The 14,322-nt window shown below is 37.1% G+C and overlaps 1 protein-coding gene across 2 annotated transcripts in view; it reads right to left on the reverse strand.

Moving 5' to 3' along the window:
* Positions 1–1,614: 1,614 nt before the first annotated feature.
* Positions 1,615–14,322, reverse strand: part of USP10 (ubiquitin specific peptidase 10) — a 51,277-nt gene continuing 38,569 nt past the window's right edge. For both annotated transcript variants that reach the window (XM_061475073.1, XM_061475072.1), the window contains exons 9-14: positions 14,069–14,168; positions 12,643–12,823; positions 8,863–9,028; positions 6,328–6,472; positions 5,043–5,108; positions 1,615–2,740 (exon numbers count right to left, since the gene is read on the reverse strand). In XM_061475073.1, the coding sequence (XP_061331057.1) occupies positions 2,553–2,740; positions 5,043–5,108; positions 6,328–6,472; positions 8,863–9,028; positions 12,643–12,823; positions 14,069–14,168 (846 nt within the window). In that variant the 3' untranslated portion in view covers positions 1,615–2,552. The remainder of the gene's footprint in view (positions 2,741–5,042; positions 5,109–6,327; positions 6,473–8,862; positions 9,029–12,642; positions 12,824–14,068; positions 14,169–14,322) is intronic.

A 14,322-nucleotide genomic window follows, 5' to 3' on the forward strand; every position in this document is an offset into this window, starting at 1 on the left:
TGCTAAAGAGTCTCGCCTCATCTTTCTTATAGGCCCTTTTAAGAACTGAAAGAATTAAGTACTTCCCTTACCTTTAAAGGGAATGAAATGCTCTTGTGCTTCCAGTAGTGTTCCTGAAAAACTCCCAGCACTCGCTAGCTCCTTTATTCTCTGCAGATGCTTCCCATGGAATGCCTCCCTTAGCTATTAGAAAATCTAAAACCTTTGTCTGAGAAGTTAGTTCAGCATCCTCAGCTGGATCCCAAACTGCACAAATACTGTGATCGCTGCAGCCAACGCTATCAATAAAAGATGAAAATTATCTCAGTGAGAATTCTCACTTCAGAAAATACTAGTCAAATTTGTTTAATAAAGAAAAGAAGATAGTTATACATTTGGGTATCAATGGTGACAAAAATCGCATACAGCTTTCTCAGCACCAGGACCATGGTAATGACTTTAAGTTAACACTGCCTAAAGATTCAAGAAACAGAAGATCACCTGTCTGAAAATCACACAGCTTTGAGCAGGGAGAACAGGACGAGCCCAAACAGCTTGGCCCCACCATAGGACACCATCACCAGGGGCAATTCAGAGGCAGGGAAGTCCCCAGCAATCCACCACCCACGGGAGGGTAGAAATGCCAGAGGGTAAACAAGGAGAGCTTTCTTCAGCAGGCATTGCTGCTCACCCAGCACCAGGACGAGTGGAAGGAGTTTTGATTCCACTGCATGAACTGCACATTCACCACGAGAGTCCCACACAATACATCATGCAAAGCATGGCTGTGATTTAACATCCGCCTATCTCCAACTGCCCCCAGGGAGGAGCCATGAGCAACCTTTAGTGCTGTCTGATGTGGCCAGAACACCCGAGAGGGATGGGAATTCCACACCAAGGGGCACATGCTAAAACCTGAGGCATGTGCAGGGCTGCTTCCTTCTTCTGAAAAAGCCAATGCTGCTTTTCACTGAAGACCAGCACCCATCTCCTGCACAGACATTTAAAGTGAACCACATCTGATCCGAGTATATGCAGCTTAACCTTTAACTGACAAGCTGTGTTCAAATCAACCCTGTTTTCACCAGTGACAACTGTAGCATCTCCCCAGTCAGCACAGAACGCCACTATCATCAAATTAAGGATTAAACAACATACAGATTTTTATCATCACCTTCAGCAGCAGGGAAAGCAACAGGAGCTGGTCAACAACATACTTTTAACCAAAGTTTTCAATGAAAACGTCAACTGGCTAAAGAAGGGAATACTTCAGTCAAGCAAAACAACAACCACCTCAAGAACAACTATGCAGGGCTTTCATGGAGGACACAGAAAGGATTCCTTTTCTGAACACCCTCATGGGTGTTCAGCCCCAGGACCACCACAACCCCAGTACAGGCCCACCTTGAACCTGCAGCTGTTGTGGGTTGACTGCTTCCTCTGCCTTTCCTTCTCTCCTCAAAGGTCAATTCCATCTCAATGCCGAATGGGAACATTTACAACTTCTTGAGACTTTGGAAAAGGAATCTATGCTAATTTGTGGAATGCTATCTACAGCCTGAACGTGTGCTATGGGGCTTCCAAGGGTAGAATTTACACTTGAGGAAAAACAAAACCCACAAACACACACACACCTTAAACCAACTTTGTGACTTTTATTGATGGGCGACAACTTTATACTTCTAGGTATCACTAAACTGTGTACAATTAGGAACTTAACATTATAGGGGAGCAGACAGCAAAATTAAACAAAGCAGACTTAAAAGAAGTATCAATCTTAATTATTTGACCATTTTGTTTTAATTTCATGTACACAGAAGCATAAATGCGGTTTGAAATTTCTTAATAGCGATAAAGTTACAATCACCCATCTATATAGACTAACATCTTAACTCCAAATATTTGATCTGTAATGTGTACTGAAGCAGTTTCTCATCGCACAATTATCAAAATGTTTCTTATTAGGAACCAGCAACTCTGCATTTCATATGCTCGTACATGTTTTGAAGCATGTAGGACCATTTCCATCTCATACACATTGGCTCATTATTTTACCACTTATTAAGAACTACTGGGGGAGCAGAGAGTATTTTTTAGTTTTATTTCTTTTTTTTTTATTTTTTAAATTTTTTTACTTAAGTAAAGATAAACATTTTCACAGAAATCTACAAGTTCTGTTGCTGGTGCAGGGCTTTCTTCTACTATGCAATTAGGAAGTGGGAATCAAATGCAAATCCCCTTTCATTATCTTAGGATTCAGCATTAACACAGATTAACTTTTTTTACTGGGAGTTTTCTTGCATTTTTGTGATTCATGAGACTTTCAACCAAATGACTTCACTCTGCAAAGTCAAAAGTCAACACAAACTACTTTGTGCACAAACCCATGGCAGTTTCCTTTATCATTTGACCCCACAGTTGCAAGGGAAGGAAAAAAAAAAAAAAAGAAAAATAAAGGAAGAAAAAAAAAAAAGTATTCACTCAAAAGAGCATTTACAGGAGAAAAAAAGTTAGTGAGAGTTGGCATTCTACAAAGCAGGTATCTTGCACACACAGCGTAGAAGGGCAAGGTTTCACAGCAGGTCAACTCGGCGGTAGTACAGGAGGTAGGCTGTGCGTTCTGCAGAAGGCTTCACCACCTGGCTCTGGTTGATCACTTTGACTGCCTGGTCATCGATGCGTAACCAGCCGTTTAGGCCAATTTGGAAGACATCTGTAGTGTAATGGCCACCAGTTGCGCTGTTTCCGTGATGATAGACAACTGCAAAGAGAAAGTCATGATGCACATATACATTGATAAACAGCCACTGGAAAAGTACATAAAGAAAGAGTGGAACTAGATGATATTAAGGTCCTTTCCAACCCTAGATATTCTGTGATTCTACGATTCACAGCATACTCATGGTTTAGCCAGATATGATATTGCTTAAGCAAGAACCTGGGTTTGTTCAGCCTAGAGAAAAGAAGGCTTAGAGGAGATCTTATCACCATGTTCTAGTATTTAAAGGGCAGCTATAAAGTAGATGGAAACTCCCTTCTTACGAGGTCATGTAGAAAAGATGAGGAGTAATGGGATCTCCTGAGGAGATCCCAACTGGGCACTACAGTAAAATTTTTCCCAAGGAGAACAAACAGCCATTGGAATAATTCCCCCAGGGAAGTCGTGAACTCCCCAACATTGGACGGCGTGCTGGGACAATGAGTCTAGGTCATGCTTTGCCAAGGAAAGTTGGACCAGATGATCCTTGAGGTTCCTTCCAGCCTGGTGCTTTATGATTAAATCTTTTAAGTGTTAGTGTAAGTTCCTGCTTACATTTGATGCTATGTAGTATTAATAATGTTTCTCCAGCATACCAAATCTCACAATTCTATGTAAATTCAGAATAAAAAGCATCAAACTGCTTTTTATGATTTCCTAGAGGATCTTCTTGGAAGGATGTGCCTCACAAAGATAATCTCAAACAGTCCAGCACACCTTTGGGAGCTTCCAACAGGAATTGCCACACTTAGCAAGACACTCTTAAGCTAGACATTGGCACTGTGTGCAGAAGACAACAGTATGCTGTTGTAACTATTTGTAAAAATAAAATAAAAACTTTGGGTAAAACTATGTAGTAGTCCAAAGGGAAGAGAACTTTTAAGTACATAATTCTAAGGATGTACAAAGGAAATCTCATGCAACTTCTTCTAGGAGTATGTAAGACCTATAATTAACAAGAACAAATAAAACCAGAAGGAATTGCCCCATTTGACAAGAACAGAAGTATGTAATTATCAAATTCTTTACACTCTTTCAAGACCAGTCAAACTTCAAACTTACTCAGATCTTCCTCACATTTCTAAGAAAATAAACATTTTAGAATAACAAGAGTTAAGCAAAGCAAAAAGGCAGTTATCTACTACAACTGTACCTACTATATCTGTATGTTTAGGGAATTCAGAAAATAATTATTTTACAGTAGCTTAAACCTGAATTACTCATTTCTAAAATTTCGTGTTAGATAATTAGGCAAATCCTGGGTAACAGCTGAAACTCAGTTCTTCAAAAGCTTATTTCAGTAATTTAAAATTAACCTAACAAACTCAGTTTCTGCAGACGAGAACTCCTCTACTGACTCATAAATGAACAATTTTGCATAGAAGGACTTAGAAAAATATTTCAGCAACTCATTTTCTTCAAGCCACCTTAAATGTACTGTCTAAACTTGTCCCATAAAAACCACTATCAAAAAAAAAAAAAGAAATTACACTGGCAGAAACACTCCTGAATTTCCACAAGACACAGGTATGTTATTTCCCTCTGTAACCTCAGTGGTCACAAAACTGGATCCAAACCACCAAGTCACACAAGGCCACCAGCAACTGGCACAGATCTGGTGGTGCAGAAGCGAAGACCTTTGGTTCTCCACTTTATCCTGAAGCCAACACAAATAAGCAGGTGCAAACTGTGTAAGAGTTTTGAACTTTAGGAAATTCATTACTGCCCAGGGGCTGTTTTGCTCAACATTCAACTGCTGTTTCTGAATTTTATATAAGCTTTCAATATTAACTACCAATTTAAATATTTTGTGTACATCATAGACACATTGTTTTCTCACACAAAAATCACCATCTCCAAGTTAAACTTTTCCACCTACAATACACTATTCATACCCTGCCAGCAACACTCATCTTGAGGGCTCAAAAGGATGCAGAGCCAGCATTCAAACAGTCATTTCAAAGGACACCTGAAATTATTCTGAAAATATGTGGTGTATTTTAGGCACAGTTATATGTCAGCTGTATTTCAGCTTCTGCTGATATTTTTCAGGGTAGATCTGTTATAGAACTCTGGTTTTGCACAATGCTGGATCAGCAGGATATAAATACACATGTAGCAACGTATGTGTATATGTAGGTATTCAAGAAAACCCCGCAAAACAAGATTCTGACACCCACAGGCTACTTCCATGTAATTTAAAAGAATATATTTTATATAATCCAGGAAACTCCAGTGCTTCTACAATTTTATATGCAGAAATTGTATTTGCAATATAGGGACTAGAAGCATATACATAAAATACCTGCAAAGAGCCTGTAGGTTCTTTGGCCTTTAAATATTTTACTTTTCACACCAGGAGATAGTAGCTCTGGAGGAGACAAAAAGTCACAAAGGCAATAGTTAGCAAGTTTAGAAATGCAATTTCAAACGGATCAATTACTTCTCAGAGAAACCAACACTATCATAAAGGAGAAAATGTAACTAAAACGCCTTCTTTAGACGCTAAAGAATGTTCATGGTTCTGATACCTGGTAACCAAGGGAATGAATTCTGAGGTTTACTGAATGCTAACATAACAGAAGGTTTAAAAATGCCACCAGAAAAAATGAAGGGGGTGGGGAGGAGAAGATGGGGATGGAGCGGGGAAAGATCAGACTATTGTTTCCTTTCATTCCTAACATCAGCCAATGACAAAATCAGTTTCAGATTCCAAATCATACTACAACCTTTTTTGCCAGTCAAGGCAAATTGAACTAGTTCAACAAATTCATATTATTTGAGGAAATTTTTAAAATAAAATATTAAGTAAAACAAAAAGGTACTGTCTGATAATGCACATCTCTGACTTGAGATATCAGTAATCACTAATCTAATTTCTTTTTCCCCTATCAGAACTAACAGTCAATTTCTGAGATGAAAACAAAACACATCTGATTTGGCAAGCTTCGGATACGGGATTACATGCAGACTCACACTTTTCAAAATCAGTATCTCTTAAGATAATTGTTAAATGAAAGAGCTTGGCTGCTTAATCTCTGCTACCTTCAGGCTCAATTTTCTATAAAACACCAGTTTCTTTTCCTCAGCCACTGTATATTACTATAATTTGCCATTTCTCTGAATGAAATCTGAGACAGAAGTATCTAGTATTACTAGGCAACAGCCTTGTATAGGAACACACCCCTCATTCAGCAGGATCACTTCCAATATTTGTCCTCAGTAGCCTATAACCTTATTCCTTAAATCTGCAGGGACTTCTTATTTTGCCAACCCAATGTTCAGGACATGGGCAAGGTACTAAAATCTTGTGCCATGTTGTTCTTTACAAAATGGACACCCAAACTCATACAGAGGAAACATCAGGTTCAGCAAGACTGAACCCAGAACCCCAAACATATTCTTTCTTATGAGGGAGGAAAAAAGAAAAGGCAGCATACAAGATTATTATCTAAATTATCAAGTCTCCAGACAACAATGGAGAAGAAAGCTTGTGTATAAGAAAGGAGAAAACTGAAACACAGATACCCCTAAGAAACACAGAATCATCTTTCCCTAAAGAGGGGAAAATTCTGTTAAAATATCTTTACCTTTACTAATTTCCAGATCAACAAGATACTCAATATTCTTGATCAGCTTCTGACATCCACCAGTCTTCTCATACACAAACCGCTTGAGGTGTAAAACAAGAACAGGAGGGAGTTCTTCTAGTGTCACTCTTCGACTGATCTCCACCTAACAGATACACAGAACAAAGATGAAGAAAACCTGTAATTTTCTGTTAATTGCTCAAAATTACTCCTTTAAATGAGGAACTAGTATTTAACTTTGAATACACGAACAGAAAAAACAAGATTCACTGTTGTAGTAATACTAATTTATGGCAAACACTGCAGTTTATGACTAAAACACACTGAATCTTGAACCAAAGTGGTGTCTCCAAGAACTCAATACTGTCAGCAGAATGTAATGCATCAGAATGACCACAGATATTTAGGTTCTGCAGTACTGAAGAAACACCTTGATGGAGATCCCCCAGGAACAATTCCTTGTGGTGGTTTAGTGACTAGTAATTCTAAGGAAGTTATTATACATTAATTGAAGGTTGATAACTCGTAACACAGGCTGCTGGTTTCAGAGAACCCTGAACTACAACAGACAACTGCACTACACCTCAGGTACCTAATGCAAGAGGTTTTGAAAAGCTACTTTAATTTCTAAAAGCTGGTACCTTTTTACAAAAAGCTGAATAAAAGGAAAAATAAAATGCAACCTAGATTAAAACAATCGGAAAACAGTAATTTTTAGCTTTATCAATCATCCTGAGTTCCCCTTCTGTAAAATGGCAATGAAACTTCTTCAAAACACATTCTGAAAATTACTGTCTGCAAAATCCTGTGCTGCTTGTACAGTTCAACCTAAATACAAGAACAGCTATTTCAACTTGAATTTCTTTCAAAAGAAATCTAAAGGACATTGTGAATGCTTTTATTCCCATCCAGAGTCTAAAATGTAAGCCAGAGCAAACCTCCAGCAACTAATCTGAACACCCATTTCTTCCAAACCCAATAATTGAATTGTTATCAGTAAAGAAGTTAAAACCATATACAGTAAAAACCAAAAAATGGCTAGCAGAACAAGATCTATGTGGTAGATCACGATGACCTTGCATTGCAAATGTTTCTTTCACATGGAAGACAACTGGAGAAATAAATTTTCTCCAGCACTCCTACTGAGCATACAAAGAAGACAAATTTCAGCTATCCATCTTTAGCTTTTCCAAGAAAATGGTCTTTATCTAACTGTATTATAATCTGGATTATTTAGAAAACTTACAGATACAGAAATGAATGTCAGGATGAAGACAAACATCAGAAGAGTTAGAAATGAATGTCAGAATGAAGATGAATGTCAGAAGTGTTAGAAATGAATGTCAGAATGCCTCTTTCCATCCTGCCTACTGAGAGACATTATGAACAGTGTATTGAAAAATTCCATTTGCGTAATCCACGCACACCAGAGATGTTATTCACCAATACATGCCATAGGAAGCAATACCTCAATGGGGAAAAAAGCTTCATGCTTTTCTTCCTTTGAAGTGTTTTTCTATTGCAATTATTACTATTATGCACTGTATTATTTGAAAAACAACACAAAAAAGGTTTGCAGAGATGCATGAGAATATGGAATAAAGTGTCTTGGTTCTTGGAAGTGACAGTGAATCACAGGGCTTGGAGATCTCCACTCCATCCCCTCTGTATCAATTATAACAATTTGTATAATTTCTGACTTCTGTCTCTCCAACCTTCTCTTAAAGCAGTGAAGGCAACTCTACAAGCACCACAGGTAACACCTAGTCCAGGTCCTATTCCTGTTTACTGTCCAAGCATCACTGAGAAAGATCAGCTTTTTCCTTTTCAAAGTAGCCATGACATATAAAGTTTTACATCTGGTTCCATCTCTCTTCTTCCACGTTTTACTTCCTTTTAAAGCTGTGTACAGTAAACCAGTCAGCTACACAGTGCCAAGAACAATACTGAATGGAGGTGTTACAGGTTATTAATCCAGAGAGAAAGATCATGAGAAGTTTTAGGGAGTTTCTACCAGACCTACCACCAATGAATAGTTTCACTTTTGATTTGTAAGTGAAATTGGTAAATCAAACCCCCTTGAGGAAAGCCACACAGACAGTAACGCAATCGTTCTGCTACAGGAATTTTCTTCTTAAAGCTAGAGTGTGCTTTCAAATGATACCCTGAAGAGCTGCTCCTTTACCAAGAACATCTGGTAATCCCCAGGAATCAGTACGTTAAGATCAACTAAGGTATTTAACTCATAATAGCATGTATTATTACCACAGTTCACCTTGGTAACACGCACTCCAGTAAAATCTCCAGCCAGTTACTACACCAACTCAGAAGAAAATGCCTACTTACACGCATGGTTTTAAGAGTATGTATGTGTTCATGTGTAACATGTTTTAGTACCGCAGGATCCTTTGAAGAGGTCAGTACCTCTTTTGTTAACATAACAGTGTTCAACTAATTATTTGTAAAGCAAGAGCTGCATAAAAAGCCTTTAAAAAGCTTAGTATTTGACTGTAAAAAGGGGTCAACAGAACACACCTCTTGCTTGGTTTTTGTGGTGTAACCCTGGACAGATTCTCTCGCCACCAAACTTTCCAATGCATCCTGAACTGTGCGTATCTTGTCTGACTGTATATCCAGTTGCAGGGTGAAGAAAGGTTGCAGTGTAGCAGACTCCTTAGAACTCTGCTGGTAAACAACAGACCTGTGGGAAAAAAAAGGAGAATATGTAATAAAGCATGTAATAAAGTAATAATATAAAACCTTCAAGTAAGAATGGACTGAAGTCTACTTTAGTAACTTTATTTATAGTTAATCCAAAACAACACACACAAATACAAAGGTTAAGCTTAAGTTTTAATAACCTGAATCCACTTTACTGCAACTTAAATGATTTTCACATCCAATTAGAGCATGAGCAGGATTATATTTGAACTGTTTTATTTATGCAAGGATCAAATCACATACTGGATAAGCACAAAAAGTTTAAAGAAAAATACTGACATTTTTGATAAGGCAGTTAAAAAGATGTGCTTCTGGACTCCTTTTGTGTTAAAGAGTTTTGAAATTATGTTTTCCAACAGATTCTTGGAAGTGCAAAATAATAGTGCTCCTCTAACTGTACTTTCTACTGTAAAAAAAAAAAAAAAAAATCACACCCGATTCCAGATTCTCCAATGAAAAATACACAATATTTTTAGTAATTTCCCTAAACTCGATTTTACAGTGATTTTAAATTGTTTGCTTAAATCTTGCCATAGGAAATATGTCCCTCGAGGACTGGCATTTCCTTTTTCCTCCCATCCTTTCTGTGCCCAGACTTTGCCTGTGGACAATTTGCACACAAACTAGAATCTTTCGGAAAACTGGCAGGAGTAACGACCTAGGCCATGAGAACATGTTTCCTGTTTGTTTGGTTTTGATTTTGGTTTGAAGGGTATTCAGTTGCAGCATTCAAGTAGCCCGGCTTGGTGACCATTGTTTTGTGCAACGAGCAGTACACTCCTCAGCCCCAACGTCACTGCACTAAATGGACTCTTCCTGCTTTTAATTCTTCTTAAATTTCACTGAAAACCACCCAATATGGCTGAAGAATTGTATTTTCTTTTATTTTCAAGGCAGTGCTTACATTAAAAAGACCCAGCTGCTACAAAAATGTGGTTTTATACAGCCACAGAAATCATTCATTTCTTACATTGTTACACTCGTTACAGTGGGTTACAAAGCTTGAAAGTAGTAAGGTGATTAACAAAGGTCTCCCATCCATGTAGCCATGCTGGAACATCTACAGGTTATGTATGAAATGTTAACACACAGGTTTAATGGCGTACTGTAAAATCTTATCAAAAGCCCTTTGGACTCGGGCAAAGCCCTGAAGCACCAACAGAAAGGCAACATATCTTTATGTTGGCAAATATATAGCCTTTAGAGGAAACAGAACATATAAAAAACAGTAGCATCTTTATTTCAGTTTAACACTTCCTTGTTGGCTATATTTAAGGACAAAACCTTCAACACATGGCAAGCACAGTGTTTCAACAAACAAACCCTTCACTGTGTTAAGTCTTGCTGCTTTTGGATATACTTCCCAAACCCTTTTTAAGCTAATCATTATTTAGTGAAATAATCAACAGAAAACAGCTGGAGTTGTTAGAATTTTTCAAGCCCATGTATTAAAGACTTCATTAAGAATTTTCAGACTAATATTCTGAAAAGTTAACTAAAAACTTTCTGAAAAAAACCCAGAAATTAAATTGTAACATATCTTGAAAACATTTCAGTCAAAAAGATATATAAAAATTGATTTCATAGTAAAATCTTTACAGGAGTATGATTTTCTATAACAACATCATTATTATAATGTTTCAACTGGTCAAGGAAAAATTAATCAAATGAATAATGATTCTTGGGTACTGTAAGAACTGTACAGTGAGAATTTCTCAGGAAAACAGGCACTGCGCATTGCTACCCTGTTTAGACTACAACAATGTAATTGATGCATTTTCTTTTAAACAGTGCATTTGAAGGGAGAAGTTGGTACTACTCATGGAAATATTTAGCAGACTTCTAACTGCCCTGTGAGCTGGCTTGCATAACACATATTTGAAACTCACACAAGCTGAAAGTCAAAAAGGGATTCCTGCAGATGGACAAAGCAGATACCGACAACCATGTATCTTTGTACTTACAACATTTAAGTCTCACTTTGCTTAAGGGAGATTTTGGGGGGTTGGCTTATTTATTTATTTTTTTTTAAGCTATCGTACTTAAATATGCATTTAAGAGACAATTAAAGCCTCAAGAGGACAGCCTAAAACTTCCCAAGCCAAACGATGCCAATTCAAACCATTTTTTCCCCCTAGCTGCTTTTCCCATGCAATTTTTCCCCATTTCTGATGCTTTCATTGAGTGGAATTCTACTGGCAATTCTGTATTCAATCCTTCCTATGTCCACGCTCAGCCTCCGAGGATGAAGCTTTCCAACATCACATGGATACTGTTTCTGAGTGGTGAACTGTGTGATCTGGTTTGGAGGATAAATAAAGTGGACGTGGTGACAGCAGCCAACAGATGTCAGACTGGACCGCGTGATTCTGTTGCTTGCTGCAAGTTTTTGCCTGTTTTTGGTATTACCTTTGCTTTATGTAATTTTCCTACAGAAGACAATGTTCTCTTGGTATTAATTTAAAAACTAGTGGAATTGTGCAGAGATCTAATCAATTCTGACCATGATAAATATAATAAAGGTATTAACAATACCTTGGAGACACGAAAATACATACCATCAATGTGGAATTTTATCAATACATATGAACATCTGTCTGCCAGTTTCTATGGAAAATATCATTTTATTTGCCAGCTGTCTGACTCAAATCCCAGAAGAATAATTTAAGTGCACGTCATGGGCAGAAGGCACTAGCCCATATTATTCACACCTCTAGACTGAATACCTGGCAACATAAGGGAGTCAAACACTAGCAATTAAGTGTCTGTCTCCAACTTAAAAATAATTCTTCAAGTCTAGCATTTGTGTTTTTGAGTATGTTTTTAGCAAGTGTTTACCTTGCTTTCATTTCAAATTACACATTTCTCCAAACAAGTCATAAGGCTTCCTTTCCAGAAAATATTCTTTCAGTATCTACTTTCTGCCTTCATCTGGTATCAGACCTGAATATAAGTAATGTCCCAAATTCTTTTCATTCCTGCAACATCTTGTAGTAATTTACATTTTTCCAAATTTCTCTGGTCTTTAACATTAACTATTACACATAACTTTGCTGCCTCTGGGAAGCATAACTGTCTAAATCACCAACAGCTCACTATTTATTTCACTTTCACTGACTAGATTTAACTCTTAGCAAATCTCACTATGCCCTTGTATCCTTATTTGCAAAATTAATAAAGATTCCTCAGAGGTCATAAAAATTAGGTGGCTCTAAAGCTCTTCAGAATTCTTAATAGATTAATACAGAAAGCATACATATTTCAAACTTTATATGCAATTCAGGGCTTTTGCTGTCTAAACAGTCTATTCTTTTAAGACACTTTAAGAGATTCAGACTCAACAGTAAGTCACAGAATCATGTGATCACTGATCAATCCTTTGATCATTCTGGTCCGTATTCTGAACTCTCTCTTGTATACCAAACGCTTCATGGGAGAATGTTCATCTCTCCTGGCCTGAGCAAACTGCATAACAGTTTCTTCCATCCAGCTATCCAATGGTGAAAAATACAGAAAGTAATGCAGAGGAAAACGTTATCTCTAAAAGGCAGAGCAGCCTGTGATTTCAACAACTTTTACAGAAAAGTACTATACCTTATATGACCACCAAAAATATCAGTAATTGGAGTCTGAACAAAGTCAGCCTGTCGAGTGACTGATGATTTGTTGCGAGGTCCCACTTGCTCCCATTCATCCTCACTGCCTTCCCCTTGTTCATCCTGCTCCTCTTCCTCATGAACAGTCTGAGCCTCAGGGCCATTGGAAACTGAGAGTTCTTAAAGTGAAGCAGGAAAAAAAACCAACCAACCACATTAATTTTTGTACAAATAAAACATGCATACAGATAAAAGAATTTGAAACATAAAATAAAACCCAATACAAGTAATTTTCAGAGGATAGAATGTTTTCATTGATCATGGATTTGAGAAAGTAAATGAGAACTAGCATATTCCAGGCCCACTCTTAGCTGAACACATCCATGCATTAACAGAACGCAGCTCACTGATGACTGTATGTAAACAGATGCAGTTTTCTAGCAAAGTGTGATATATTTTTAGTAGTAAATTCATGGGGTAGAAAATTAGAAAGTCAAGTGTTATTCTGGAAACGTAATTATGCCATTATTAAATACAACTCCTTTTCTGCACAGATATTTTACAGAGAACCCAAAGCTTAGCAAATATTTTCTTTGCAAGTGCCAGTCAGGAGGCTATAAACTGCACACATCTACAGAACAAAACACGGAATGATCATTTTATATCATAAAAAATTTACCCTACTAAAGAGAAATCTGGTAACTAGTGATCTTAATTCTATATTGGGCTAATACGTGGCTAAGACTAACAGTGTTTCGTTTCATTTTTAATAGCAGACCCAGACATAAAGCCACTATAAAATAAAGTGACATTTTAGTCCGCATACAAACTCTAATACTTCTTTAAAGAAAATTTCTCCAATTTTGTCAATTAAAATTTTAAACCAATTTTGTACGCTCTGTTTTACGTTAGATATAAGTTTGCCATTAGTCTAGAATTTTCCACTTCAAAAAAAGATCTTAACAGTAGTTTTAAAGATCGGTGGAAAAAACATGCCAATATAATTTTTAACTACCATGGAGAAAACCAAAACCCCAGTAAATAACTGACATTGCAGGTATTATGAATGGCAGACAAACATATCCACGTTTAAGACAAGATTAGTCAACCTGAGTTGCTTAGTTGAGCTCAGTAAAAATTTGTAATACAGAAATGTGTCATTTAGGACCACCAAGTAAATGGCTTATTATTACTGTCATTCAGAACATTTACAGAATGATTACGCTTTTCCAAGTACTTGAGATCACTTGTAAACTGGACAGAATGGACTCATTTTACCCTCTGGGCAGATTTCAAGAAAAGATTATTTGTTAATGTCTAAGTTCACTAAAACATGGCATTCTACCCCTATCTCAAATCTACACCAAACATTGCTCTATTACAGAACCACACAAAGAAAGGAAAATACAAAAAAATCCACTAACTTCCATTATGTGGAGAGAGAAGTTTCTTTAGGGTCAGCATTTCTTCATGTAGTCCATTGAGGATAAATCCCAAGTATTCTTCAGCATCCTCTTGCCTGCCCTGAATAATATTTGATTTTCCAACTATTATATGACATTTCCATGTTTTCAACATCAGGTAAATGACACTGAACATATAGCTTTCTCCTATTAATTTAGCCAATTAACCAACTACTCAGTTGAAGCTGTAAACTCAAGTAAAGTTTAAATTTTGC

The sequence above is a fragment of the Pezoporus flaviventris genome, unplaced genomic scaffold (genome assembly GCF_033815535.1).
Source record: "Pezoporus flaviventris isolate CSIRO_AGI_PZ_B2104156 unplaced genomic scaffold, CSIRO_AGI_Pfla_v1 ptg000082l, whole genome shotgun sequence".
NCBI lineage: Eukaryota > Metazoa > Chordata > Aves > Psittaciformes > Psittacidae > Pezoporus > Pezoporus flaviventris.